At 40.4% G+C, this 27,697-nt stretch overlaps 1 protein-coding gene across 2 annotated transcripts in view; it reads left to right on the forward strand.

Annotated features, from left to right (window-relative positions):
- Positions 1-263: 263 nt before the first annotated feature.
- YAF2 (YY1 associated factor 2) overlaps positions 264-27,697 on the forward strand; it is a 36,545-nt gene continuing 9,111 nt past the window's right edge. The window contains exons 1-3 of one of the 2 annotated variants that reach the window (XM_051624200.1): positions 264-565; positions 721-846; positions 25,635-25,787. In XM_051624200.1, coding sequence (XP_051480160.1) covers positions 540-565; positions 721-846; positions 25,635-25,787 — 305 coding nt within the window. In that variant the 5' untranslated portion in view covers positions 264-539. Of the gene's footprint in view, positions 566-720; positions 847-19,046; positions 19,130-25,634; positions 25,788-27,697 lie in introns of those variants that run through there. The other variant, XM_051624209.1, reaches the window with a different exon arrangement.

Raw genomic sequence — 27,697 nt, forward strand, 5'->3', positions numbered from 1 at the left:
GGGCCTACGCTGGCGCCGCCGCGGCGGGCGGAAAAGCCGCCGCGCCCCCCGGGGCGGCCCGTCCCGCTCCCCGGCGGGACAATGGCCGCGGGGCGCCCGTAGGCCCCGCGCCGCCGGGGCCGCCTCCCGCCGCCCCGCCCCGCCCCGCCGGGCCCGCCGCCCCGCTCCGCTCCGCACCGCGCCCCTCCCCTCCCTCCCTCCCTCCCTCCCGCCGCCCCCAGCAGCCCCCGCGGCGCCCGGGCCCCGCCGCCGCCCGGCCCGCAGCGCCCGAGCCGCCGGCGGTCGCGACCCTGCCGCCGTGCGGGGCCCGCCGGGCGCCGCGGCCTGCGGGCGGCCGCTGGTTGGCGGCGGGGGGACACGTGAGGGGGGAGGGGGCAGCGGCGGCGGCGGCAGGAGTTTCCCCGACAGCTGGAGGTTGCGGCGGCGGCTCCTCCTCCGCGGGTCCCCGTGCGAGCCGAGAGACCCCCTGCGCTCCTCCTTATTGACAAACACACAAAGGGCTGCGCCGGGGCCGGGCTGGGGACGCGTCTGCAGCCGGCATGGGAGACAAAAAGAGCCCGACCAGGTAGGGGCAGCGGCGGCGCCTCTTCGCCCCGGGCCCTCTGCGCGGCGGCCGGGCGCGCGGAGCCGGCGGCGATGGCGGCCGGCGGGGCGCCCGGGGGGGGGGGCGGCGGGAGGGGTCGCGCCCGGTGCTGCCCTGGCGCGCCTGTGTCTCCGCAGGCCGAAGCGGCAGCCGAAACCCGCCTCGGACGAGGGCTACTGGGACTGCAGCGTCTGCACCTTCCGCAACAGCGCCGAGGCCTTCAAGTGCATGATGTGCGACGTGAGGAAGGGCACCTCCACACGGTGGGTCGCCGGCGGCGCCGCGGGGGGAAGCGGGGCGGGAGGGGAGCCCCGGGTGGCCGTGGCAGGAGCCGGGTCCCGGGGGAGCCCCCGGGCGGCCGTGGCAGGAGCCGGTCCCGGGTGTGCGGCCGGGCGGCCGTGGCCGGAGCCGGGTCACGTTTACCGGGGAGCCCCGGGCGGGCGGTGAACGTGACCCAAGCCGGGGAGCGGTGCGCTGGCGTGTGTGGAGACAGAAATCATAAATAGCAGGAAGGGCATAATTGCCTGCACAGACTGACCCCGGAGAGGCCGTGCCCCTCGCACCAAGAAGAGCTCTCCCCCGGGGCGTGCCTGCTAAAGCGATTGCCCCGATCACGTTTTAATTCCATTCAAACTGATTTATTTTTTTTTTCCCTTTCCCTGCGAGTTTAACTTTGCCCCGTAAATAACGCCCCCCCCCCCAAAAAAAAATATTATTTTTTTTAATTATTGCTTAAATTGGCTGTTCATCACAGAGCATCACCGTGCAGGGTTCTGGGGACTGCGAGGGTGCATAATAACCCTTAGCTGTTTAGGGAGGAATTGCTGATTAGCTGAATTGCGCCGTATGGAAGTGCCACCCTGAGTCTCCGTGACTTCCCAGGAGGACCTTTCCTCGGTGCACCCGTCAGAAAGCTCGCGGTGGGTGACCTGCTTCCTGCGCCCGCCGCTGTTTTTCAGTACGGTCACCTGAACGTGTGTGCGTGGGGGATGGAAGCTTTTCATAAGGCCAACAGGAGGACACTTGTAGCCGTTGTGTGCTAATCAAAGAGAATATTGCTGAAGAATCCTTTGTTACAGTTACCGTACTTGTAGCTTAGTGCCATCGGCAAGAAAAGTTTAAGAGGCAACAAAAGTTGCAATCCTGTAAAAATCAGCCGTTATGGTGTAATCAAAGCAGTGCTGAATGAGTCTTGCAACACCTTACATGTTTGAAATTGCAAGCACAAGGTTGGCTCCTTGAAAAAAAAACAAACGATTAATCTTTATTTCTAGACATGATTTCCTACACTTCTGAAAACTGGAATGAATGTTAAAAGGACTTCTCGTAACTTTAGTTTTGAATATTACTTGATTTGTAAGTTGTTTTCTTTTCAAACCAAGGAAATCGGTGAGGTAAATGCACTGAGGGGAATTGCATCTGTCACAGATAGTGTTGTTTCCATTTAGAACAATAACATTGTATTTATATCACAGATAGATGTGTACAGATTGGTAATAGCCAGCAAAATAATACTGTTGAAATAATGAATGCAAAATCTTTACAGCAGCACAAGTAAAGCCTCTTTAAACTCTAGTCAGTTTGACAGGCAAAGCCAATTTAAAATTATATTTTGTTGCACTGGAAACTTGTAGGGATAAAAGCACTAAAACTTAAGAAAACCCCCCAAAACCAACAAAACCAACAAAAAAAAACCATGTGGAAAAAATACACAGTTCTGAGAAACCAAAATTGCCTTATTTTTTCCTGGCTTGAACATGTCATATTTTTTTAATATTTTAGCAACAGAATGTCATCTCTGTTGTTTTGGGTTGTTTGTTGTTGTTGTTTCTGTTTTCTCCCCCCCAGAGTGACTTGGTATGCAGAGTTTTAGTTGATACATTGATTTTTGTTTCTCTACTTAAACTCTGAAACAATGTGTCGCTGAGTAGGTTCACCAGTTTCTTTTTCCCATAAGGTTTAAATGGGTTGCATTTTAGCACGTTTGGGAAGTCAAGGATTTACACATGGCGTGAGATAAATACAGGTTGGGGTTTTAGGCCAGGCAGTTTTAGACCCCAGTTCTGAAATTAGATTTGAGCAAGTAAGTAGACCTTTGTGTCTATGAAGAGAATCATTAGGGTGCCAAGGAGACACAAAAGGCCATTTGGGTGGAAATTTTTTTTTTTTTAAGGAGCTGGAGTCCAAGAGGCCAAATTGGGGCCTTGTTAAAACATTTTGTAGTATATCAAAATGTTTTTTGTCAGTGTTGGTCAGAATAACAATGCTGTGGTGTTTTGGTGACACTGTGAACGCATTCTTTATTGATTTTTTTTTTTTTAATTCCATTTTGAAGCTTTATGTTAGATTAAGTTGATACCTCAGTACAGTTCTTAATGTGCAATCGTTCTTACTTCAAAATTTCTACCTTGTCTTTTTACTGATGTCAGCTTCCTCTGTAAGACACTGTAAAGAACTCTTGGGTTTTTTTAGTTCAGAGAAATCTCTCTTTGTGGTGGATGGTTTACTGTCTGCTTCTGCATGTTAAAACTCACTAACTGAGACCAGTTTTGCAGATGGAAAAACAGGCAATCATGGTGAAGTTTAGTGGTTTTGAAAGCCACTGGAAATTAGGTGCAGAATTGATTAAAACAGATGTATTTTTTATACTAATAATATACAATTAACTTTACAGAAATATTTTCAGGTGTGGAGCAGGGTTTGTGGGTTTTTTCACTGTTGAATAATTTCTTCTCTCTGAAAGAATTATCTTTTATGCCAGAGGCTAGACATGTATTATGATCTTTAACAACTGGTGGAATTGTTAAGATTAGTGGAAGTAAAATACAATCAAGAAGCCGTAAGAATTAATATACTTCTAGACTGAATTTTCTAAGCAGTTTGTATCATGCAGTTAAATTAACTTTGCCCAAGGCAACATCACCTTGAATTGTTAAACTGGGCTATGCTTGGATATGCTTGGACGTCCAAGAGAAATCCTGGATACTGCAGGAAGTGGCATAACTGATTCCCAAGGTAGCACTCTTTTTCTTTGGATCAGTGCTGAAGGAGTGCTCCAGCCTGGTGCCAGTTAGATATGCCATGAGTCAGATGAAAACTAAGATCCTATCTGCCAGCTGGAAATTCCTGTACCTTTTACTGTAAAACCATTGCCAGACTTTAATTTGGTAATGTACTGAGGATCTAAATTCTCCCTGTAGACATGGCTTTTTTATTTACTTTCTAACCTAAATTGTTCCGTATTGTTGCTTGGGTACTGAGAAATTACTATGTTCCTCTTCATAGGAGACTGTACTGAATATAGTAATTTTCTTTATGTGACCTTTAAAACATTTTGAAACCTTTCTAGATGAAAGATGCTGTATAAATGTAAGGAACCTAGGGCTGTAATAATAATTCCTTACTCGGTAAATCTCCTGCTGAAGTTCATTAGAAGCATGAGTAAGGAATGCTGAATAGAACCCCAACATACTGTGTTATAGAGGGAGCTGGTAACAAACTCTATATTTAGGTTGCCTAATAGTTTCCATTATAAAGAATTTGTATGATCTCTTTGAGAAGCTCTATTGTTTGCAAAAGCCATTGAAGTTTGGCAAGGGGAAGAGTTCTTAGGCTAAATAAGTGGTTCAATTTCCTTGCCCCATGAAATTGTTTAAGTTCTGCTGAGACATAAACACGTGAAAATCGTTTCCCCCTCCATAACTCTGTACAGAAAAATAAAGTAATTGCTACAACACTGACAAAGCCCAGACTGGCATCACTGTAAAAGCAACAGTGGTAATCATATTATGCTAAAAACCTGGAAGGGAATTACTTGGCTTCTAGGGCGGTTAGGGTGGGATTGCTGAGTTTGGTCTGACTCACAATTACTGCTTTGCCAAAAGAAAGTTGCCTCCATGGGCACACTACCATTTCTTTTCTTTCATTCTGCTCTTTATGGCACTGTCTGAATCAGGAGTACACCAATGCTGGTTTGACCTTCAAGAATTGGGCTGGATCCTTGGGCAGACCTTACTGCAGCAAGTGTTTACTCCTAGTTTGTCTGTTGTTCAATAGGTGTTTGGGTTTAGTTTTCTTTTTTTACCAGCTAACATGTTAGTCATTGTGTAATTTAGTTCCAGTGTTGCTGGAAAGAAGTATGCAAAAGGACCAACATTCTGTCTAAAGAATGTACTTTTGCTGTTGCTACTCTCTTCTGTCTTCTAGGAGGCTGCACTACTGCTCAATCACCCCTCTGCTCTATCTTCCTCAGATCATATTAATGCTCTTGTTATTCAGGTAGTGACAGCATCCAGTTTTAAAATTAGCTGTCACTTTGCTTTTCTTAATGTGGTTTTTATGCATGAGCATTTTTTGTCCCTGGTTGTAGGATCCCATTCTTTTTTTCCATGCTATGACAAACTGCTTCTTTCAGCATGAAGGAGGAGCATCCAGAAGAGTATGGTGAGAGCTACAGGAGGAACTGCAAATCTGGCTTTTAAACCTTGATGTGCTTGGCATGATACTCTGTTGTGTAAATAAAGGGGGAAAAGGGGGACAGGGATATGTGATCAGTTTCCTCTTTCCAGAGTAAATAGCATTGTCTGATTTTCACACTAGGAAAAAGAGCAGAATTCCAAAGGACATTTTCACTAATAGTATTGTCTTAGCTACTAAAAGGAGAAGGAGTGCTCTATAAAGATGTAACTATTTTATGCTTGTTATGGTTTTATTTCATTTTATTTTTTAGAAATACTTTTATTGCTTGCTTTGAATTCAGTAAAAACTTAATCTTACCTATTAATCTATGAGACTCAGAGCATGTGGTTCAAGCCCAAAATATTTTTCTTTTGGCAGGGGAAAAGAAGGAGGGAGAATAAGGAGATAAAACAGGCACAAGTGATTTCTGTGAAGGATTTTGTTTTTTGGGGGGATTTGGTTTGTTGGGGTTTTTTTAGGTATTACTCTCTGATACACTTCAGGTGAACTCCTAAATGCAATATAATTTACATAAAATAGCCCCTGAAATTTGTAGCCAGAATGAGAAAGTCGTCTCATGTCAAGATGAATTTCTGTGGCTTTGTGATGTATACTTCTTAATATCTGCTACTGCTGAAGCAGAGACATATATAACCAGCTGAATGGGGGCATGGCTTCTGTGTCCTATGCTCTATTGATCTCCATTACTGAATCATTCCTTTTCTCCCAGCCTAAGGTATGAAAAGCCAACTGTAAATCATCTCAGACAGAAGAGTCTGAGGTATAAGGAATGGGATACCATCTTTGTACATTTCTTTATCTTTGGTCTGTGGTCCCTGACTGTGCCTGAGAGTGTGGCCATTCAGTATGTGCGTGTATGTTATAAGCGTGTCTGACAATCTCCGAAGTAGGAGATACAGGTCTCTACTTGAAGCTATCATGAGGTTTTTTTATGCTTTGAGAAGCATAAATATAATGTTTAATTTTTCAACTTGGATATCAAGGTCATTTTTCTTCAGAAAATATGTGCAATTTGTTTAGTCATGTACCATCTGGATGTTTGTAAGCACAAATCAGTTACATTTAACGAAATCTGGTATTTGTATTTCTGTTGAAATGCAGCACTGCTCAGGACAGAGAGTTGGTACTTATCTTGTATATCTGGATTAACATGTCTGTTTTACAACAGCTTGTTAAGGACTCTCTCTTCTGCCTTCCAGTGTGCAGCCTCTGTGTGCGCACATGCGCATGCGTATGTCAGGGGAAGGTTGTGAAGGAGAAAAAGAGGAAGAACCGCCTGTCATGCTGGTATCAAGCTGACATGACTGAATCAAGCTTAACAGACAGAAGAGCTGTTCATTACTTGTGGTAGTCTGGAGAAGGAAATATTTTCAGGAATAAAGTGAGTGGAAAAGTCACTTTAATAATCCGTAATTTACCAAGCTCTGTATTACAGGTTTTGGCTTAAATACTAAATTATGAAGAAAAACATGAAGAAATAGTTCTCTGTAGGTAGCCATCAAGTAATCTAGTAATTCTGGACTTCAGGTCTTATTTTAAAAAGAGTTTTTAAAAGTGACTTTTGGAATTATTTAGGAATTTATTAAGGAATTATTTTCTCTGAAAAAAACAGAGTGAAGCTGAAGAGTTTTGCATGCATCAACTTGAATGAGTTTTTGTTTTTCCGTATAAAACAATTAAGGAATTTTTTTTGACTGGTGTGACTCTTTTAGATGCTGTTGATAGGCATAGCTTGTGTTGGCAGTAGAGAATGCAATGGGCAGCCAATCCAAAGAAGATAAATCTTGTATTTTTAGAAAGACTACATAAGTAGTTGTTTTGGGTTTGTTTTGTTTGGTGTGTTTTTTTGGTGTTTTGTTTTGTGTTGTTAGATCATTCTGTTGTTAAATCATTGTAGTTTTGAATATGATAGATATTTTAGTGCATTATTCTAAACAGCTTATTTTTAAAGCATGAGCTTGGCATTTGTGTTTGATGTTAATTTTGAGTTTTTTCTAGAACCCTTTCCCAATGTCTGTTATAGCTTTTGCTCCACCCTCCCCCCTTCCATTTTTAATGCAGTCTTTGCAGAACATTTGGGCTAAGACTCAGCAGGACCTGTTTGAGCCAACTTTGAGAAGTTATTTAAACCTAGTTTAGTTGTTTCTTTTCTCATCAGGATAAGGAATTAGGTGGATGGTCCCACTCAGAGTTTTGGTCAACTGAGATTGGAGATCAGTGATGAATGGCATTTCTCAGGGGTTGGTATTGGGACAGGTGCTGTTTAAGATCTTTGTCAGTGATATGGACAGTGGGATCAAGTGCACCCTCAGCAAGTTTGCTGACAACACCAAATTCTGTGGTGTGGTTGACACACTGGAGGGGAATGGATGCCATCCAGAGGGACCTTGACAGGCTTGAGACGTGGGCCTGTGTAAACCTCATGAAGATCAACTAGGCCAAATGCAAGGTCCTGCACCTGGGTCAGGGCAATCCCAAGCACAGTTACAGGATGGGAGGAGAATGGATTGAGGAAAGCACTGAGGAAAAGGACTTGGGGTATCAGCTGATGATATGCTCAGCATGAGCCAGCAATGTATGCTTGCAACCCAGAAAGCCAACTGTATCCTGGTCTGTATAAAAAGAAGCATGTCCAGAAGGTCAAGGGAGGTGAGTCTACCTCTCTACTCCGCTCTCGTGAGACCCCATCTAGAGTATTGTGTCCAATTCTGGAGTCCCCAATATAAGAAGGACATGGAGCTGTTGGAACAAATCCAGAAGAGGGCCACAAAGATGACCAGAGGGGGCTGGAGGACCTCTCCTGTGAAGACAGGCTGAGAGAGCTGAGGTTGTTCAGCCTGGAGAAGAGAAGGCTCTGGGGAGACCTTATAGAGACCTTTCAGTACCTGAAGGGGGCCTACAGGAAAGCTGGGGAGGGGCTTTGTACAAGGGTGTGTAGTGATGGGACAAGGGGCAATGGTTTCAAGCTGAAAGAAGGTAGATTTAGGTTTGACATTAGGAAGAAATTTTTTACTGTGAGGATGGCAAGACCCTGGAATAGATTCCCCAGGGAAGTTGTGTATTCCCCCTCCCTGGGAGTGTTCAAGGCCATGTTTGATGGGGCTTTGAGCAACCTTGTCTAGTAGGAGATGTCCCTGCCCATACAAAGGGACCTAGTTCCAACCCAAACTATTCTATGATTCTATGTTGGCTTCTCTGTGCTGTGCGATCTACTTGATCTAGTACAGTCTTGTATCCTCTTGTGTCCCATTGATACTTAAGTAGGGTTTGTTGGGTTTTTTTCATGCAGTTGTGGGGCCTGTGGTACTTCATGTTGTCTTTCTTGAATTTCATAGCTTTGAATTTTTATTCATCTTAACTCAGGATTATCTTGGCAGATAGTCCTCACCACCTTTCATCTTGGTGCTGTTTGATTCTGCTATTCCTTATTCCTTGGTCCAAAGCATGATCAAGAATATTAAATAGTACACCTGTAGTACCTCACAATAAATGCTATTCTACATCTACAGCTGGTGGCTGAGAACAGTTAAAAACGAACAAACCCTACTTTTGAAATTAATTCTACACAACTTTGTCCCAGTCTGTCTAGCTTGAGTGGGAGAATGTATTTTTGACTGTGTCCCAAGTCAAGGCTTTGGATGTGTATTGCTTTTCTCCTAGTCACTAGGACAGTTAGTCCATTAAAGAGAGAATCTAGACTTTGTGAAGCCATTTGGCTTTATCCTTTAATGCTCCCAATTGTTAAATAACTTAATTCTAATATCTTTCTGAAATTTGAGTTAGATTGAGTCATCTACTTCTGGCATTTTTATTTACCTGTGATTTGTCTCTCACTGTTGTTGGTTTTCGTTTTTTTCTTTACTGCAGTGCTTGATAAATTCTTCCATCTTCCTGTAGTTCTCTAAACAGAATGTTTGCTGGGGTGATTCTCAATAGAAACTGTTGGGTGCCATATTTAACTTTCAGTAGCCTGGTCTATTTCTTATTCTAATTTGTACTTGTATGCCCTTGTTTAATTTGGTTATATGGAATTAAGCTTTTGTTTGGAGAATGAAGCAAAGAAGCCTTTATGCCATCCGGTATTTGCTTTCTTTCCATGTTTGATAATGGATATACTTCTTTTAATTTCCATGATCAAGTACTTTCCTTTGGGGCATAAGTGTTTCAATGTGTTTAGCCTTTTGTTTTGTCTGGTGGAAATGTCATCTTGGTTTTTAGTGCTACCAGTGGTATTCTTCCACATTGTATATTTTCTTGGGAAAATTATTGCCTGTCCTGGTCAAAAAGCTACTGGGATTTGCATAAGCACTTACAATAAGATTAAATATACTAAAAGAGAAGTCTAGCTGATAAGAAGAAAACTTTTTATCACCTGTAGAGTGATAAGAATTTGCATTTACTGCCCCATGAATTTTTAGAACTATTTTTTCCTTTACTGTTGTGACAGCCTGTTCCGGTTTAACAAACTTGATACAAGTGTCTGTACTTTTCATCTTGAAAGTCAGGTCAGGACAGTATGCTCTGCAGAAAATTTTCTCACGGTATCACATGATGTCTTGTCTTGTTGGCTGATACAGTCAGCTACAAAATACTTTCAAAATAGGCTAGTGGAACAAAATATTGAGTATTCATATTTTATGCTTTAATGCAGTACTTTATCCTGGTTTAAGTAGGACAGAGAGATCCTAAGGATTGTCTGATCTCTCTGAAGTGCATTCCACTGGTGTGTGGCATGTTGATGTAGGGCGGGTTTGAACTTGGAGAGTTCGGCTGCAGAGTGTTGGTAGGTTTTGGCTGGTTGTTGGTAGGCTTTCAGCTGGCAAACTTCACATCAGGAGTCAGATTGAAGACTACAGGATGCAACCTTGATGTCAGCTACAAGTTTTTTCTTGTTTTCTTATGAGTTTGGGGGAGAGGCCAGGAGAAGGAAATGAAAATTGAACATTTCTCCTTTCTAACTTACTGGAAGTTTGTGACTCATCTTTAAACTTTTCTGTAATGCCTGAGTGTGCTTTATCAAACTGCACAGTTCGAGTGACAGTACTTGATAGAAAAAAAATGTGTGAATGAATGAGGGTTTGTAAATTTGTTTTTAACATAGAATTCCTAACTCTAAAAACTGAAAAAAAAATGTTTTGACACATTCAGTGAAAGGAAAGTTGTTTCATACAGACATCATTGGATCCTATGATAAGGTTTGTGAACTAGAAGCTCTGTAGTTGAATAAGAAGGGAAAAAGAAAAGATGAGGGCTGATGATTATGTGGTATCTTTTTCTATGGATATACATGTTTCCTCAAGAGCATTATGGAGAATGTTTTTTGTTTTTTTTTTAAGGAAAGTTTGTAGTCTTTTCCATTACTTAAGGTGGACATATTTGTGGGGCTAGCTCTGAATGGAGGCAGTTTCTAGAATGCTGCAACCTTCTGGGAAGATTGCACACGCAGTGCAGAACAAATAAGATAGGTCAGAAGTAAGCTCCTTGCTCTTTGGTCACAAAACTAGCTGTGCCAAGCATACACCTTGTTCTGTACAACAATAACTGTGCTGCTGCACCAGTATGAACCTTGTGTTTTGCACGTGCTTTTGCAAGAAACATCACAGTTCCTACAGGAAGGGGGCAGTGCAACAGCATGGAGGATCCAATCCTCTGTGGAACTGGAATTTGAGAGGTGTCATTTTCCCATGAATTCCAAGGATCTAGGGGTCTAAAAGGCTGTAACCATTGCCTTCTCTACAGTCTCCCAAAAACTGCCTCCTCAGGGGATGTTCTTAAGGAAACTGAGCTTTCTGATCCCTGCTCATACACAGTACGTTGTCATCTAGGGAACACAAATTGGTTGATGCCCATATATATCTCAAACAGGATATTTTCAGCATAGCTGTAATTTATGCTGAGCATCAGTGACCCAGAGTTTATGGCATATGGGGAAGAATATCCAACAACAGTGTGAGAGAGGTTGAAGCTTGGAAAAGTAACATTTGATAGCTGCTTTAAAAGCTATCTGTGAATATGAAATTGGGCTTTCTAAAGGTCCTGATACGGATATTTCTTCTTAGGGTAGACTGTTGTGCCATATACCAGTTGTCTTCAGGAGACTTGCTGGCCTCATCTGTTAAATGTCATCTGGAAAATAGGGCATTCCCTTTAAGGGAATGATTAAATAGGGACACTGCCTCAAGGGGTAGTTTTCTGCACATTTATACAGTGACTGATAAAACCATATGGGTCTTCTAAGTCTATTCTAATTGAATCAGCTTTTATTGAAAGACAGAATTGCTAGAATTGCACTGAATGGATTAATTCCAACTAAATGATTCACACTCTAAACCAGTGAGAAGTAGGAAAGCACTGGAAATCAGAGCTGGCTGAAAGTTGGAATTCAAATATACATAGAATGTGCAGAAATTGCAGTTACTCTGCCATATGCATATGGATCCTATATTATGTTTTCCCATACAGAGCACTAGCTCCATTATTTGCACTGTCATATTTATTCAGTTGTAGTATCTGTGGAGGCAATGTAATGTACTCTTAACACTCTAGGATACAACAGAAGTGATGGTAATGAGAAAAAATCATTTTGGATAATGACATAAATTGTCGATGTTCAAGATGCATTTAATCATAAACTGCTTCAGCGCAGAAATAAAGACTAGTTTCTCACAAGATGGCTTTGTGTGGTGATTAGTACAAGCATATTCATGTGACACAGCAAGCTAGATGTAGTTTGATAGTTTTTATTCTATGAATAGCTTAATAGAGTAGTGATGACTGAGGGAGGGTGAGCTGATCTGGGTCAGAATCCAAAGGCTGCTGCTCCTGCTAGTGATTTAATTTAATTGCTAGCAACTATTGTACTTGCATTACAAGAACTGGTAATAGGAGATGTTTTTTGCTGTACATAATGTGACTTTAACTGCTAAAAATCAGGGTTGGCATCGTTACATGAACTACTAGCTTCTGTGTAGGCTACAGCTTACAAGATCTAATTGGCCACGGTGTTTGCAATTGTGTATTTAGTACACACAGTGTTTCTGATGATTTCCCATTTGCTTTAAATAATATAACTGATGTGCTTGTGCAGTCTGTTGGTCTTATTTGGAGTTGTGCTTGATCACAAAAATCAGCAAGGATAATAGAACAGATGTTTGTCCTGAGTTTTTGGTGAAGTTGAAAAAAGCAGTTTCCTTTTCTGCAATATTGATTCCTAGGCATTTTGGCAGAGGAAGAGGTTATGGAGTAGATGCGATAGTCCATTAAAAGATAAATACTATTTAAAAAAGCAAAATTTGCTGTTATATCAAGTCTATAAAATTAAAATGTAAATTTAGTTGAAAAATTGCCTGGTGGAAGAAAACAGATTTTTAAAAGATTGTAGCTACTAGCCTGCAAATATGCAGAAGTATGTATCAAAATCTGATGTGTGTTTTGTATATAGAAATGTGTTACAATTCTCACTAATTATTTGGGAATGAGTGTTTTACGTTTGACAAACATAGTCCTTTACTATTGAATTCTGAAAAATATTTCGTGTTTTAGATGTTTACTGTCAAACCAGTACTTGAAAAATTCATTGACTTCTAGGTGCACTAAGAAAGGTCAGTAAAAAAGATAGGAAAATTGATAAGGTAAAGATAGGGAATTTCTTTGCCTCTGTACAGCCAGACTGTATGTACTTATACCTTAACAATATGGATTTGTGTGTAATCTAGAATTAATGACCTAAAATGTAAGACTTAAGCTTTTGCCTTTTCACTTGAAGTTTAATAAGTTTCTGCCATTCTCTGTGTCAAACTGACTGTTGACTACCTAAACCTGTTTTTTCACATCCTTCTTTATGTCTGTTTGGTTACAAAGCTGGTTACTGTAAAATCACACATTATTCCAACTGACTCCCTGTATGCATCTGCTTGCTTGGGAGATTAGGAACAACTTTTATTTTTAAATTAATTGATCTAATTACTTTGTTAAGATAAATTTGAGAATCTGGATCTTAGTAGTTCAAAAAATGAGGACGTATGGTGAAGGAGATTTGAGTAGAATCATAGAACTATTCAGGTTGGAAAAGACCCTTGGGATCCCCAAGTCCAACCATCATCCCTGCTTTACGAAGTTCTCCCCTAAACCATATCCACCAACACCACATCCAAACAACCCTTAAACACATCCAGGGATGGTGACTCAACCCCCTCCCTGGGCAGCCTATTCCAGTGTTTAATCACTCTTTCTGTGAAAAAAAAAATTCCTAATGTCCAGTCTAAACCTCCCCTGTTGCAGCTTGAAGCCATTCCCTCTTGTTCTGTCGCTAATTACCTGTGAAGAGAGACCAGCAACAACCTCTCTACAAAGACCTTTCAGGTAGATGTAGAGACTGATGAGGTCTCCTCTCAGCCTGCCCTTCCCCAAACGAAACATTTCCAGCTCCTTCAAGCATTCTTTGTAAGATTTACTCTCTAGGCCCTTCACCAGCTTTGTTGTCCTCCTCTGTACTCGCTCCAGCACCTCGATATCTCTCTTGAACTGGGGTGCCCAAAACTGGACACAATACTCCAGGTGTGGCCTCACCAGTGCTGAGTACAGGAGGACAATCACCTCTCTACTTCTGCTGGTCACACTATTTCTACTACAAGCCAGGATGCCATTGGCTTTCTTGGCCACCTGGGCACTCTGCTGGCTCATATTCAGCCGCTTGTCAATTAGAACCCCCAGGTTCTTTTCTGCCAGACACTTTCCAGCCACACTTCCCCAAGCCTGTAGCATTGCCTGGGGTGGTTATGGCCCAAGTGCAGGACCTGGCACTTGGCCATGTTGAAGCCCAGACCATTGACATTAGCCCAACAATCTAATCTATCCAAGTCTCTGTAGAGCCTCCCTACCCTCATGCAGATCAACACTCCCACCTAGCTTGGTGCCATCTGCAAACTTACTGATAATACACTCTGTCCTTATCAAGATCATCAATAAAGATGTTAAACAGAAACGGTCCCAACACTGAGCCCTGAGGAACACCACTTGTGACTGGCCACCAGCTGGACTTGACTCCATTGACCACCACTCTTTGGGCCCGACTGTCCAGCCAGTGCTTGATCCAACAGATCATGTGCTCATCCAGGCCATGAGCAGCCAGGTTTTTTTAGGAGAGTTCTATGGGCAACCTTGTCAAATGCTTTTGGAGGTCCAGATAGACAATATCCACAGCCTTTCCCTTGTCCAATAGTGGGGTCATCAGGTCATAGAAGGAGATCAGGTTCATCAGGCAGGACCTGCCTTTCATAAACCCATGCTGACTGGGCCTGATCCCCTGGTTGTCCTCTATATGGCTTCTAATAACACTCAAAATTATCTGCTCCATGACTTCCCTGGTACCAAGGTCAGACTGACAGGTCTATAGTTTCCCAGACCCTCTTTTCTGCCTTTCTTGTAGGTGGGTGTCACATTTGCTACCCTCCAGTCCATTGGGACCTCCCCAGTTAGCCAGGACTTCAGGTAAATAGTGGAAAGTGGCCTGGCAATCATGTCTGCCAACTCTTAGAGCACCCTTAGATGTAGCCCATCCAGTCCCATAGACTTGTGTGCATCTAAGTGGTGTAGTAGGTCTCTGACCACTTCCTCTTTAATTGTAATGACCTCATTCTGCATCTCCTCCCTGTCACCTAGCTCATGTGGCTGTATACCCATAGAACAGCTACTTCCACTGCTAAAGACTGAGGCAAAGTAGGTGTTGAGCACCTCAGCCTTTTCCTCATTGTTTCTTACTAAGATTCCCTTTGCATCCAGTAAAGGATGGAGATTTTCCCTAATCCTCCTTTTGCTGTTAATGAACTTCTAGAAACATTTTTAATTATCCCTAGCAGCTGTAGCTAGTTTGAGCTCTTGCTGTGCTTTGGCTCTCCTAATTTTCACCCTTCATAGGTTCACTTCATCTTTCTAGACTTCATGAGTGACCTGTCCCCTCTTCCAAAGGTCATAGACTCTTCTTTTGTTCTTAAGGTCTAGCCAAAGGTCCTTATTTAGCCAGGCTGGTCTCCTACCCCACTTACTGGTTTTTCAGCCCACAGGGCTGGCCTGCTCCTGTGTCTTTAAAACTTTCAGCCTTCCTGGACTCCTTTATCCTTCAAGGCAGCCTCCCAAGGGACTTTGTCAATCAGTCTTCTGAGCAGGTCAAAGTTTGCCCTCCAGAAGTCTAAGGTAAGGAATAGCAAGACTATGATGATTAAGTAGAAAGTATGCAAAGATAAGCTTTTCTTGAGATTTCAGTAATGACTGGGAACTAGAGCATTACTGTGGATATCAGATTTCTATTAGCTTCTTGAGACATTAATATTTCGGATAGATGTGAGTGGAAAATGATCTTCAAAAAAATTACAAGATATTAAAAACCTGTACATTTGTATTGATAAATGATCCAGTCTAGCAATGATAGAGCAAGGTAGGATTTGAATTATTTGACTTCGTTCTCAACAAGATTTTAATGTACTTAACTGTATTCTGTTTGGACTTTTAAAAGACATGTATGATACAAACATCAGTAAAACAAGATTTTTGTTAGGGTTTGGTTAAACCTAATCTTATTTCTCCCAGTAGTTCTGTTTATTTCACAATGGTATATTGTTAATTGAATGACTTAAAGTAGGATCTACAGCACAGTGTTACAGTCTCTTGCTCAAGAAGATGAATTATTTAAGAAAAAAGGAGCAATTACTTGCTGTAATGTTAGCTTTACAGGAGATTGTTTTGGTGATGGCACTGGGCAGGGTGGTCTATAGACTTACTAGATGCATGGCTCTGTGGAGTGAGCATATGTGGATTTTCTTGGTGAGCGCATACATGAGGTCTCATACTGTCTTGCAGATGCATTCTGAAAACACTTGTGGAAGTGTTTTAAACTGTTTTGATTATTTTTAATATAGTTCTGCAGAATTTTAGACCAGCCAATGTATGAGAGTCTTTACTTCTCAGCTAAGGGCTGAGAAGTTTTTTACTGACAGCTTTTTTAAATTATCCAGTCATTTATGAAGAGGTATTTATGAAACTGTTTGATTAGGTATCTAATGATAAGATTTGATATGACTTAGACAAAGAGACAGTCATAATCATCATGAGGTTGGCGTGTTGTTTGGAGGTGAGGAATGTATGATAAGATACGAAAATAAAGAAACAATGGAGTCCTACAGAATATTGAGTAACACAACAGCATTCCTTTTGTAATTACAAATACCTGAAATACAATCCTGTATTTAAGATGCAGTACTAAAATTATGAGTTTTCCAATAAGGTATTGACTTGTCTGAAGTAAAATACATTTGCTGTTAGCAAATAGGTAGCACTTAAAAAAAATTGTAACTGAAAATGTCCCCCATCCTTTTATTCTCTGCATCAAGGCTGAATGACATCTATTAACAAATTCTAAAAGAACTGAAGGCTGGAAATACTCAGGCATGTTAACAAGGAATTTCTGAAAACCTTGCTAGATAAGGGAATAGCAAAAGCTGGTGGAGGAGGAATACTAGCACATGCTCAAAATTAGAATTCCATCTGAAAAAACTTTGAGTATCTTTACTCAGTCAGAAACACACAGAAGCCCCACAGCAGCAGATGGAAAGGAGACAGGCAAGTCTGCAGGCAGTGATGAATACAATTTTTTTTTAAGGATTACTTAAATCTGTGGTAACTTATAGGTTAACAAAATGCACACAACTTTTGTGATTTTGCTATCCTTCTATCATGGTTGAATACCTTAAAGATCAGAGGCTTAACATACTGGGAGTAGTATAAAGAGTGTAACATTTGGGCTAAACTAAGAAAATTTTAAGTATGAATACTAGTGGATATGGTGGGTTTGCAAAAAGCATAAGAAGAGTGGTTAGTCTTTGAAGTATCATGTAATCACTTTACTAAAAGGTTGACCTGTGGGGAAGGTGCTAGTTTTGAATTTGAGAAGAATGTGCTAAATATTTTCCTTGCATTTGGCAGTAATTTTGAAAAGTGTCTGAAAATTTTAATGCCGTTTGTATTGTTGCAGTAATTTAACATGTTCCTGTGTATCACCTTGTTGTGAGAACTACCTGCAGGAAGGTTCCACTGTAAAATTGTTTTCTGTTCGAAGTTACTGATCATTTGCAGTCTTTTAAGAGTGCAAGTAGCTGGTTACAGGATATCAGCTTACCCATGATACTTCATGTTCCTGTAAATGGAGCACATTTTGTAGGGAAGTATGAGGGCAACAGAGCTGTTACAGGAAGAAACAAGCAGTGTAATTATAGGTAAATGAAAGAAAAACAAGCATGATTGGTTAAATAAAAATGTGTAGCTATCCAAATATAAACCAGCAGCACTTTGGCATGACTAAAGTAAAAGTTGCATAACCTTGTATATAAGATAACATGGAATAAGATAGAAGAAAAAATCAAAGGGGTATTAATCAGATAGAAAGTAGCTGCACTATCATAACAGTACTGTAGTAGTCACATTTCGTTTGTGACTATTTTTTGTGTGCAATTTTGGGTAGACTGCTTTTTAAGCAGTGGTGCTTCCTAAGTAGTAATCAAAAGTAGGAAACAGGAAATCTTGCAGTGGTTTGAGGAGCTGACTGACTTTCTCTGATGCCTAGTGATATTTTCTAGGTATTTTTTTCCTGGAAGCCTTCTGAGCTTGTTCTTCTATGCTTTGAAGATACTTATTTGGGAATGCCTGACTTTGATTTTAGAGTTTCTACTACCTTAGTCAGAACTGTGACAAGTATTCTGGGCTTAATCCACAGTGTATCAGCACACGCTATGTTTATAATGCAGCTTTTGGAATAAACTCCAAGACTTTCCCAAGGAGACATCATAAAATAACCTGTGTGGAGTTTGTAAAGGCCAAAATTCTTTATTATTATTATTATTTTTTTAATTGATCCTATTCTTTAACAATCAGCTTTGCAAGTTTGACCAAAGATTACCTGTATAAATGGAGTAGTTATTGTTTGCAAGGCCTTTTGGCAATAGCAATTTTTATAATTCTTGAAAAATCCTGGAGAGTGAAACTGAGGGCACTCACTGACTAGATTACTTGTTTCCAAATAATTAGTTCTGCCATGCCTTGCTGGTGAGACAGGGCAGATTGCACAAGTGTGAATGAAGCTGATATTCAGAAACATGCTGGACTCACTACTTGAGTCCTGTGCAGTGAGGGAGTTAAAGCAACAAGTAGAAGAGTAGATGGTTTGTGAACTTACATTAACTTGGAAGCATTTATTCAGTTTTCCTGAGTCACATGAAAGGGAACAATATTCTTTAAATACAAAGTAATGTAGATTTTTCATTTATGGGGAAAGGATTCTGTGACCAAAGGCAAGACAAAGTCAGTGAGGCTTCTGTTCCAGATACTTCTAACCTCTATTTCTTAAGGGATAAATCTGTTGTCTCGAACAAAAGGTCAGTGTCTCCCTGCAGGGAAGAGAAGTTTAGATAAATGGTACTGCTTAAGGATTAGGGGTGCTTTTGAATAAAGCCTCTTTAAGTCTCTGAAACCTTTTTTTTTTTTTTTTTAAATAAATTATGATCTTTCACAGTAGAGGAAAGGAAACAACTTGTGTGCAAAGTTGAAATTATAGAATGTACATGATACCATGTAGAGATTCTACATAAAAGCAGGTGAAGAATTTTGAAGAAATACCGGAGGCTTTATTTTGCTCAGGAGCTGGTCTTTTCTGGGAATGAAAATATGGTAAGAGATAAGATACTGCTGATCAGCCTGAAAGCTTGAACTGTTCTGATGAATAAATTATTTGTGGTATATAACAGCTACCTGTCTGATAGTACGCACATCTTATCTATTCCATTCAATCTTTCAGTCATTCAAAAGGTAGCTTCTTAGTATCTAGAAGAGAAACTTTAGTCCATGAACCAAAAATAGATCAATACTGTATTGGGCAGCTATGACATAACATCCTTCTCTAGGAATAGTGTTTCATGGGCCGTTTCTTCCTGATTTCTAGGATGGGTCAAGATGTGTATAATTTCATAGGAAACCAGGGAGTAAGATGAATTTGAAAACAGAATTGTATCAGCTCATTGATAGGTAAGTAAAACTAGACTAAAATATTGCTACAGTTATTGGAGGAAAAGTGTTCCAAGTACAAAAAAATACGTGCGGTATTTTAAAAGTTTTTAGATATGGCACTTGCTTTGCCACTCCAGACAGGAGAAGCCTCTAACAAGGGTTTTTTTTGGCCTGAATTGAAGCCAGAGGGTGGATGGACTGGAAGGAAAGGATTGTATTTGAATGGAAGCTGTGCTTTGTAGATCTAATTCTGGATCCAGGTCATCTGTTAAAGAGCATCTTTCAGCTTGATTGAAAGCCGAGGTGACAGCATTTCCTCAATTTAGACCTGTACTGTTAAGACTGAGAAATCACAGTTTTAATACTTTGGCAGTAGTAAAGTACATAAAGTGGAGGAGATTTAGCTTGAAGAAAGAGTGTGCCTTTGAGAATGTCTCCAGTTCTTGGGAATATCTGAACTCCTGTGAACTGCGCTTTATTCCCACAACAGGTTGAAGAGGGGGATGTATTCTACGCTGAGATTTAATTATACCATGTAGCTTTCTGTATAGAAAAGCATAGGCTATTTTCTGAGATCTGAGGATATTGGGAGCATATGAATACTGGTTCTGTGTGGACCAGTCCAAGCTGAGCATGGCTCACACTGAATCAAAGCTAAGGTGCTGGCTCTCTGATGGGCTGTTGATGTCACTGCACTCAGTTTCTCAGCATTCTTACTTGCTTGGCTGCACCGTATTGCTTGACAGTCTTGGTTGTCTCTGTGTGTTCAGGATATGCAGCACCCCACTGATGAATCTTCCCTGAACCCTGCAGGCAGGAGTGCATCATGCTGACACAAGACTCACTTGTAGATGTAGGTAGATTTGGCATTGGTTCATGGAGAAACTGTCACATCTGTCCACATCAAGTGCTTTGTTCCCAGACTGTAGCAGATGGACCCTACAGCTAAATGGCTCAGGTCTGTCAGGATTTGAGCTTATACTCTGAGTAGTGCAGGAGACATTAGACTGCTTTATGGACTTGTGTTGGCTGTAGAAGCAGCTCTGTGCAAATGTAGTCACGCTCTGTATAAATGAACAAATTCAGCGAGACCCCAAGATGCCTCAATATTAAGCCAGTTTGGTTGTCTGTATGTCTGATGCACAACTCAGGCTACTGAGAGTTTACTGTTCTTCTGCTGCATTTTTTTATTAGTGGTACTGTACATAGAATTTTTTTTTTTTCCCAAAGTGGACCTGCTTTTTTGTAATGAGACCAAGTTATTTACCATTAAATTGGTCAGAATTCTTCTTACATTGATTACTGATGAATACTGGGTGAGGGAAATTAAGAAGCTGCAAGATGTCCAGAATGACTCATGAGCAGGAAGGTATTGTGTCGAGCTCTGGGAGAAAGAAATTACTCAGGGCAAAAGTTCCAGATATCAGTTGGTCTAGTGTGCTGTGTGTATTCTTGAATGATCATTTTTCATCTCTAGGCATGTAAATTGCTATGCTATTGAGCTTTTTTTTAAGAATGCCAACAACAAAAATTAGTTCATCCTCCTCAGTATCGGTGTCGAATGAGTTTCTGCACACAAAACCTAAATAGACAAGTCTCTGCAGTCTCTGTAAATATACCCTCTAACTCAGCAGCTAGATCAAATCTTGTAAGATAAAATGTAGCCACATCCTGCAACAAGAGGAGTTAAAATTATGACATCCTTGTTGTTATGCATTAATGCAAATTGTAGGGAAGAAAGAGGCATTGGAACAGGTTGCCCAGAAAGGTCATGGGTGCCCCCTCCCTGGAGATGTTCAAGGCCAGGTTGGACAGGGCTTTGTGCAGCCTGGTCTAGTGGCAGGTGTCCTGGCCCTTGCAGGGGAGTTGGAGCTAGACGATCTTCTAGGTCCCTTCCAACCAAAACCATATATATCCTTGAATGTTTGTATTACTGTCTATGGGCTTTTTAAAAACCAAAATGTCAGTTTTCATTATTTTTAAAAGAAGCTTATGAAGTGTGTGACTATTTGTATGCAGGATGTTGAAAGCAACATAGGAATTAGATAATTAGTAGTACCATTATGGATGAGGTTGGAATAGGTTAATTTACAAGAATGGTAACACTGCCTGAAACGGAAAAAGTGATACAGAAGGAGAGGCATAATATTTGGAGCTGTGATGATCTCTTGGAAGCTCAGTAAATCCATTTATTGTACAGCTGCAATGCTTGGGGCCTGAACCATGAAGTGCACTTCTCTTGCAAATAATTGATAGCTCTTATCTTTTGTAATAGTGTATGCCTCTCTTGATTAGTGTTCCACTTAGAATGACTGACATGCAACTGTTAGGTAGAAATGCAAAGTTTTGAGTAGCTGACTAAGCAAGATGTATTTATGAACATTTTTGTCGGTAGTTCTGGATTGTTTGGCTGTAAAGTCCCTCTCAGTGGCAGAGGCAAAAATGCTTTTAATCATAATGCAGAAGTTTATAGAGCTTCTTTCTAAACATCAGTTAGCTCAGGTGCTCTTGGATGTGCTCAAAAAGCAAATTGCCATAAATATATTGATAAAAGGCAGTGTTAACATTGTTGTATCTACTTAATCTGTAGCAGCCTACAGGAGTCTTCAGCTAAGTGGTTTTGAAAACCAGTAATTTAAATTGTCGTATTTTGGCAAATCATCAAAATCAATTTCCTGTTACAGGAATAGTTTTTCTTAAATTTATCTCTCTGAGAAAGCCTTCTCCATATTAATTCCTTCATGCTTGAATGATACAGTTCAGCTACCACTAAATCATGAACAATTCTATCGAGGCAAAGCTTCAGGAGTGGTAAAATTATCTCCTGAAACCTGCATGGCTTGCAAAGTGCTCGGTTGTAATTCAGTAGCCCCTTCTGAGTACCTGGAAGAAAAAAAAAAATAAAAAAAAATGAAGGCTTGAAGGATACTTTTACTTTTCAGAGATGTGAAGTTATTTAGTTATTTATTTATTTAATATTGAAAACATTCAATGCCTAGTTTAGGAGATCTGGAAGTAACAAAGCAGATTTTTTTTTTTTTTAACATAAATATAACTGATAGCTGTAGAAATAATTTACAACAAGAAAATGTATGTTTAATTGGGAGGAATAAAATAACTGAGTGGAATTCCTTGCCACAGCAAAACCACATAGAACCTCCTGATTCATTTTTAGTGCATCTTCCCAAATGAGAATTCTCTGTGGTATTTTTGTCTTAAATTACTTCTGTTCCTTGTGGCAAGCATCTGTCAGTCTTACTTGTTTTACAATACTAGAAAAAGAAGTTCTAAACCTAGGACTTAGTTCTAAGTTTAATTTTCCTGCTGGACTCTAGTAGAAATTATCTAGTTTGCCCTGAGGAATTGAAATTGTTGCAAATTGAGAATTCCAAAAATAGTTAGTGAAGAACTTTTTCCCCCTCTCTGCCCCACCTTAAAAAGTTTCCATGATCATGGTGTTGTCCACAGCCCTGGGCAAGAAGTAATTGTGTGTTGAGAAGTTCACTACTGTCTTACTTAATAAGTAACATGTCAGGTTATACTCGTGGGTCACTGTAGTAATGATGTGATTGTCACTAGGCATATTAACTTCCTGTATCCCTATCTTTTGACACGATCTTCAACACAAATTATCTTTTTTGTTATGTATCGCACCTGTTTTGTTATATATCACCACCTGAAATGATAACTTTTTGCGTCAATTTCACCTTGGTTCTTCTTGTTTTGTTATGAGCTACTGTGACAAATGGTTGAAAGATTTCTGAGGCAAGTTTTCTTAAAAATGTCCTATGTAGTCTGTTACTGTAAAGAATTGTAGTCCATTGAGTCATGACAGTGGTTTTGGATTCTACTGTGTGTTTTCCAAGGTCCTAGTTGCAGTGTTCTACTGAAAAGTGTGTACTCATGTATATCCCAGTTGATACAAGCTGGGTAGCTTTCACTAAGTGATCTGTTCCCGATCCTCATCCCTCCATGAGTTCGAGTGGACTTTGTTCATGAGTGGGTACGTGGTAAATTAGTTTTAATGCAAAGTTCTATTGTCTTGACATTTTTAATAGTCTTTATTTTTGCTTTAATTCATTAAGAATTTGCTGTGAAGACTCATGAAATCTCAGCTATTTTATATTGATTGCCTTTCCCACACTTCTTGGATTCTTGTAATTTGGCTTTCACTCTGTAACATGAACTATTGCAGTCACTACTGAAAATATAACTTGGTAATGGGAGCTGCCTTGATTTTCTGCTTTTGTTATTTCCTTTGTCACTTCACCTAAACAAGAATTGCTGATAGTATGATCCCGTGGGTTGGGATAAATAAATATGTGTAAGAGCTGATAGCTTCTTTCTTTGATAACTGCTTTGTAATTTTAGAGTACCACACAATATAATTTGTGCTGCTTCTATTTAAGAAAACCCGACAACACAACTAATAAAATCCAAGAGCCTGGCAGGGTAAACATTCTTTTGGAGAAGAAATTTGCATCTTCAGAGTCTTAATAGAATCACAGAGCCTTCCTTTTTATGTATCATTATTTGAATTTTCTTAATTGCAAAATTTCAAACTAAAGAAATACCATTGCACATTCATGTCACATTAGAATCATTGTATTCCAATAAAAAAATAAAAAATGAAGTCATTTTAAGTAAAATGTCACCAAGGCTGGAAAAGACCTTTGAGATCAAGTCCAGCCTATGACCTAACACCACCACATTGGCTAGACCATGGCACTAAGTGCCACATCCAGCCTTTCTTTGAACACCTCCAGGGATGGTGCCTCCACCACCTTCCTGGGCAGTCCATTCCAATGTCTAATCACCCTCTCTGTGAGGAAGTACTTCCTAAAATCCAACCTAAATCTCCCCTGGAGCAGCTTGAGGCCATGCCCTCTTGTCTTGTTGCTAGTTGCCTGGGAGAAAAGCCCAACCCTCACCTGACTACAACCTCCCTTCAGGTAGCTGTAGAGAGTGATAAGGTCCCCCCTGAGTCTCCTCCAGGCTAAACAACCCCAGCTCCCTCAGCCTATCCCTATAAGACTTTTCCTCTAGTCCTTTCACTAGCCTTGTTACTCTTCGCTGGACCTGCTCCAGCACCTCAATATCCTTCTTGAAGTGAGGGGCCCAGAGGTGGACACAATACTTGAGGTGAGGCCTCACCAGTGCTGTGTACAGGGGGAGAACTAGATTCCTACTCCTGCTGGCCACACTATTCCTGATACAAGCCAGGATGCCATTGGCCTTCCAGGCCACCTGGGCACACTGCTGGCTCATGTTCATCCGGTTGTCAACCAGTACTCCCAGGTCCCTCTCTGCTGGGCTGCTCTCCAGCCACTCTTTCCCCAGTCGGTAGCGCTGCCTGGGGTGATTGTGGCCAAAGTGCAGGACCATTGGTCTTGGCCCATTGACCCAGCCTGTCCAGGTCCCCCTGCAGCTCTTCCTACCCTCAGGCAGATGAACACTCCCTCCCAACCTGGTGTCATCTGCAACTTATTAAGGGTAGACTCAATCCCCAGATCCAGGTCATCAATAAAGATGCTGAATAGGACTGGGTCCAGTACTGATCCCTGGTGGACACAGCTAGTCAGATGCCAGCTGAATGCAGCTCCATTTACTACCACTCTCTGGGCCCTGTCATCCAGCCAGTTTAACCCAGCGAAGGGTGTACCTGTCCAAGCTGTGGATTGCTAGCTTTTCCAGGAGGATTTAAGAATATTATATTTTTCAGAATATTTCAGAAGTCAAATAATATTTCAGAAAACAAAAAATAAACTGTTGAAATTCTTTGCCTGCTATTCCTCTTCTTGCCCTGGTTTTTAGTTTGGATCAAAACTTGGAAATGCAACCTGTCCTGTGTATACTTGATGGAATGTAGTCAGAAATTTCTGTTGCCAGCTTTTAAAGCATATTATGTTCTAACAGCTATATCCTATTAGTGCAGAATATTTTTTTCCCAGTGAACAACTTGATAAAATTGATATACAATAGGATTTGTCATTGCTTTCAATGTATTTGAGCTGAAAACCCTTTACGTTTTACTCTGTAAGGTCAACAGTGGCTTTAGCTCTGACACTTCAAAGTCAGCTTTTTCCTTTTGTACTATGGACTGTACTGCAGTGTTGCAGTATGCCCAGAACAGATCCATTAATCATTTGAGGAGGCTGGGATTGCGTGGTAAAGTGTTTCCTCTGGAAGCTTCATCTTTTGGATTTCACTCTGTGTAAGTCTGTATCTGGATATGACAACTAGGAGAAGAGGGGGCATGGCAGAGTCCTGCCTCAAAATCCTTAGTAAAAAAAACCCAAACACCAGAAAACCAACTCATTTGTTGATAATGCTAGTAAGTCAAACAAAAAGGTTGTAATGGGTTGAAATTTGATATGCTATTTTAATGAAGTATTAGCAGCAAGATAATTTTAGCAGTATTTCTTTTTAGAGTGATTGTTAATGTTAGTAACCGAAGTGTAGAGAGTTTGAGACCTGTTGTAAAATCTAAGTATTTTGCATGTCTATATATATGTGCACACAGGAAACCTCGACCTGTCTCTCAGCTGGTTGCACAGCAGGTTCCTCAGCAATTCATGCCCCCTACACAATCAAAGAAAGAGAAAAAAGACAAAGTAGAAAAAGAAAAAAGTGAAAAGGAAACAACAAGCAAAAAGAACAGTCATAAGAAAACCAGGTAAAAATTTTAGAAACTTTTACAGTTTTGGTAAAACATACTTTTAAAAAGAAAGTAAGAAAATGTTCTGCAATTTTGCTGCTTTGTAAATGCTGTGACAAACTATCTCAACAGTAAGACTAAATATTTGTATGTGAAGTTTCATTGGTTTAGGATGCCTATTGAATGTTAAGAAAACCTGCAGTTTGTTATTTTGACCAGAAGGTGGAGACCAGCGGAATAAAGAGAGAAAGACTTGGGTATTTTTGTTAAGAATTTCAGGTGTATTTCTCACACCACACAAGCCTGTAGATAGGCAAACAGATTACTATAATCTCTGGGAAAGAGAGAGAAAGAAGTGATTAGTTTTCAAGCAAAATAATAGGAGAAAGAGAGCCAGTATCAGGCTGCAGAAGAGTGGGAACTTAACATGGTTATTGTTATCCTTGCAGAATTGGAATAAACTTTGAAGGGCTGAACTATGGTATAAAGTAACATGACAGGAAAAGGCATGTATATTATCTTGTGATAAAAATTTATGCTACATCTGGGATAGAACTGAGAACATGAAATATTACAGTACTGACAAGCAATTATAAAAGCCTTGATCTTGCTGTAAGACCAGGCGGAATCATGGAGGTGCAAACTGCAAAACAAAAGCAGCAAATTTAACCCCTAAATCATGACAGTCTAAGCATAAAGTTACTGTGGTAAGAATGCTGTGTCAAAAGGCTTGAAGTATGCATGACATGTAGTCTAATCAAATGTGGGAGGAACTATGGATTTATTTATTTATTTTTAAGAGCCCCAAACTAGTCCTTTGGGATTAGTTATGCAGAGAAGTAGCAGGTGCTTCTCTTGTGCCTGAAATAGGATCCTCAGATCAGAACCAGAGAGAGATTGAGAGTCAAGAGAGAAGTTAAGATGGTCATTAATAGGATTAAGGACACTATTTTTTCATTTGTTTCCTTTGGTTTTTTGTTTTACATACTCAAATTTCCTAGCTGACCTCATGCATCTGAAGTACTTCAGTTGCAGAATATTTGAAGTTAACCAAGTGAGTTTTAATTCAGTTAATTAAATATTTAAAATTGAAATATTGATGGTTGAATTTCAATAGTATATAAAAACTGCAAAAGTGAAGTATGGAAAAAGGGAAGATATTTTAAAAATAACTAAAATACCTTGGACTGAAACACCAGTTCCAAGATTTGCATCACGAATTGCTGTTTTAAATAACTAGGGTTTTTTTTTTTTTCTTTTTTAAATGCTTCAGGACAGTTCAGTTATTCACAGACATGATTCACCAGGTAGGACAGCAAGTTAAGAATATATTATTAGTTTAGGCAGATTTCTTCAGTGTCCTTTGGGAAAAGGCTGTCCTTTTCTCTGTGCCTTAAAACTTGTATATCATTGCTGGAAATGATAATAAAAATCTGCATGCACACTCAATATGATTAATAAGCTCCAGGCATGGCACTTATGCAGGTTGATAATGCTGAATTTTTCTCTCCATTCCCATGTTACAAAGTAGCATATTTTCACTTTTCTTTTGCAATTCTTCAGCCACACTGCGGCAGCCTCAGGGGAACAAGATGTCAAATCCTAGCTGTTTTCTACTGGAGGAAAGGCATGAGGTGTTTCCGCTGCCATGGCTGGGATTCAAACAAAGTCAGATGATAGGGTAAAGGTTAGGGCTTTGTTGGTAGCACACCTGCTAACTTGTGATGTCATATTAATTTACATTATTGCAGCTTGAGCTAGTGAAAGCTGTGGAGTCAGGTAAAAGCAGAAGGCTATGCTGTTCATAATTGATTGTATAAATTCAGCTGTCTGGTGACAGTTTTTTGTGGTAGTCAAAGGAAAATAGTGAATTAGAAGTACCTTGCTTGTCAGTAGCAAACGCGTGATGATGGACTATAAATCAAAGT

This window comes from Apus apus, chromosome 1, assembly GCF_020740795.1.
Source record: "Apus apus isolate bApuApu2 chromosome 1, bApuApu2.pri.cur, whole genome shotgun sequence".
In the NCBI taxonomy this organism is placed as follows: Eukaryota; Metazoa; Chordata; class Aves; order Apodiformes; family Apodidae; genus Apus; species Apus apus.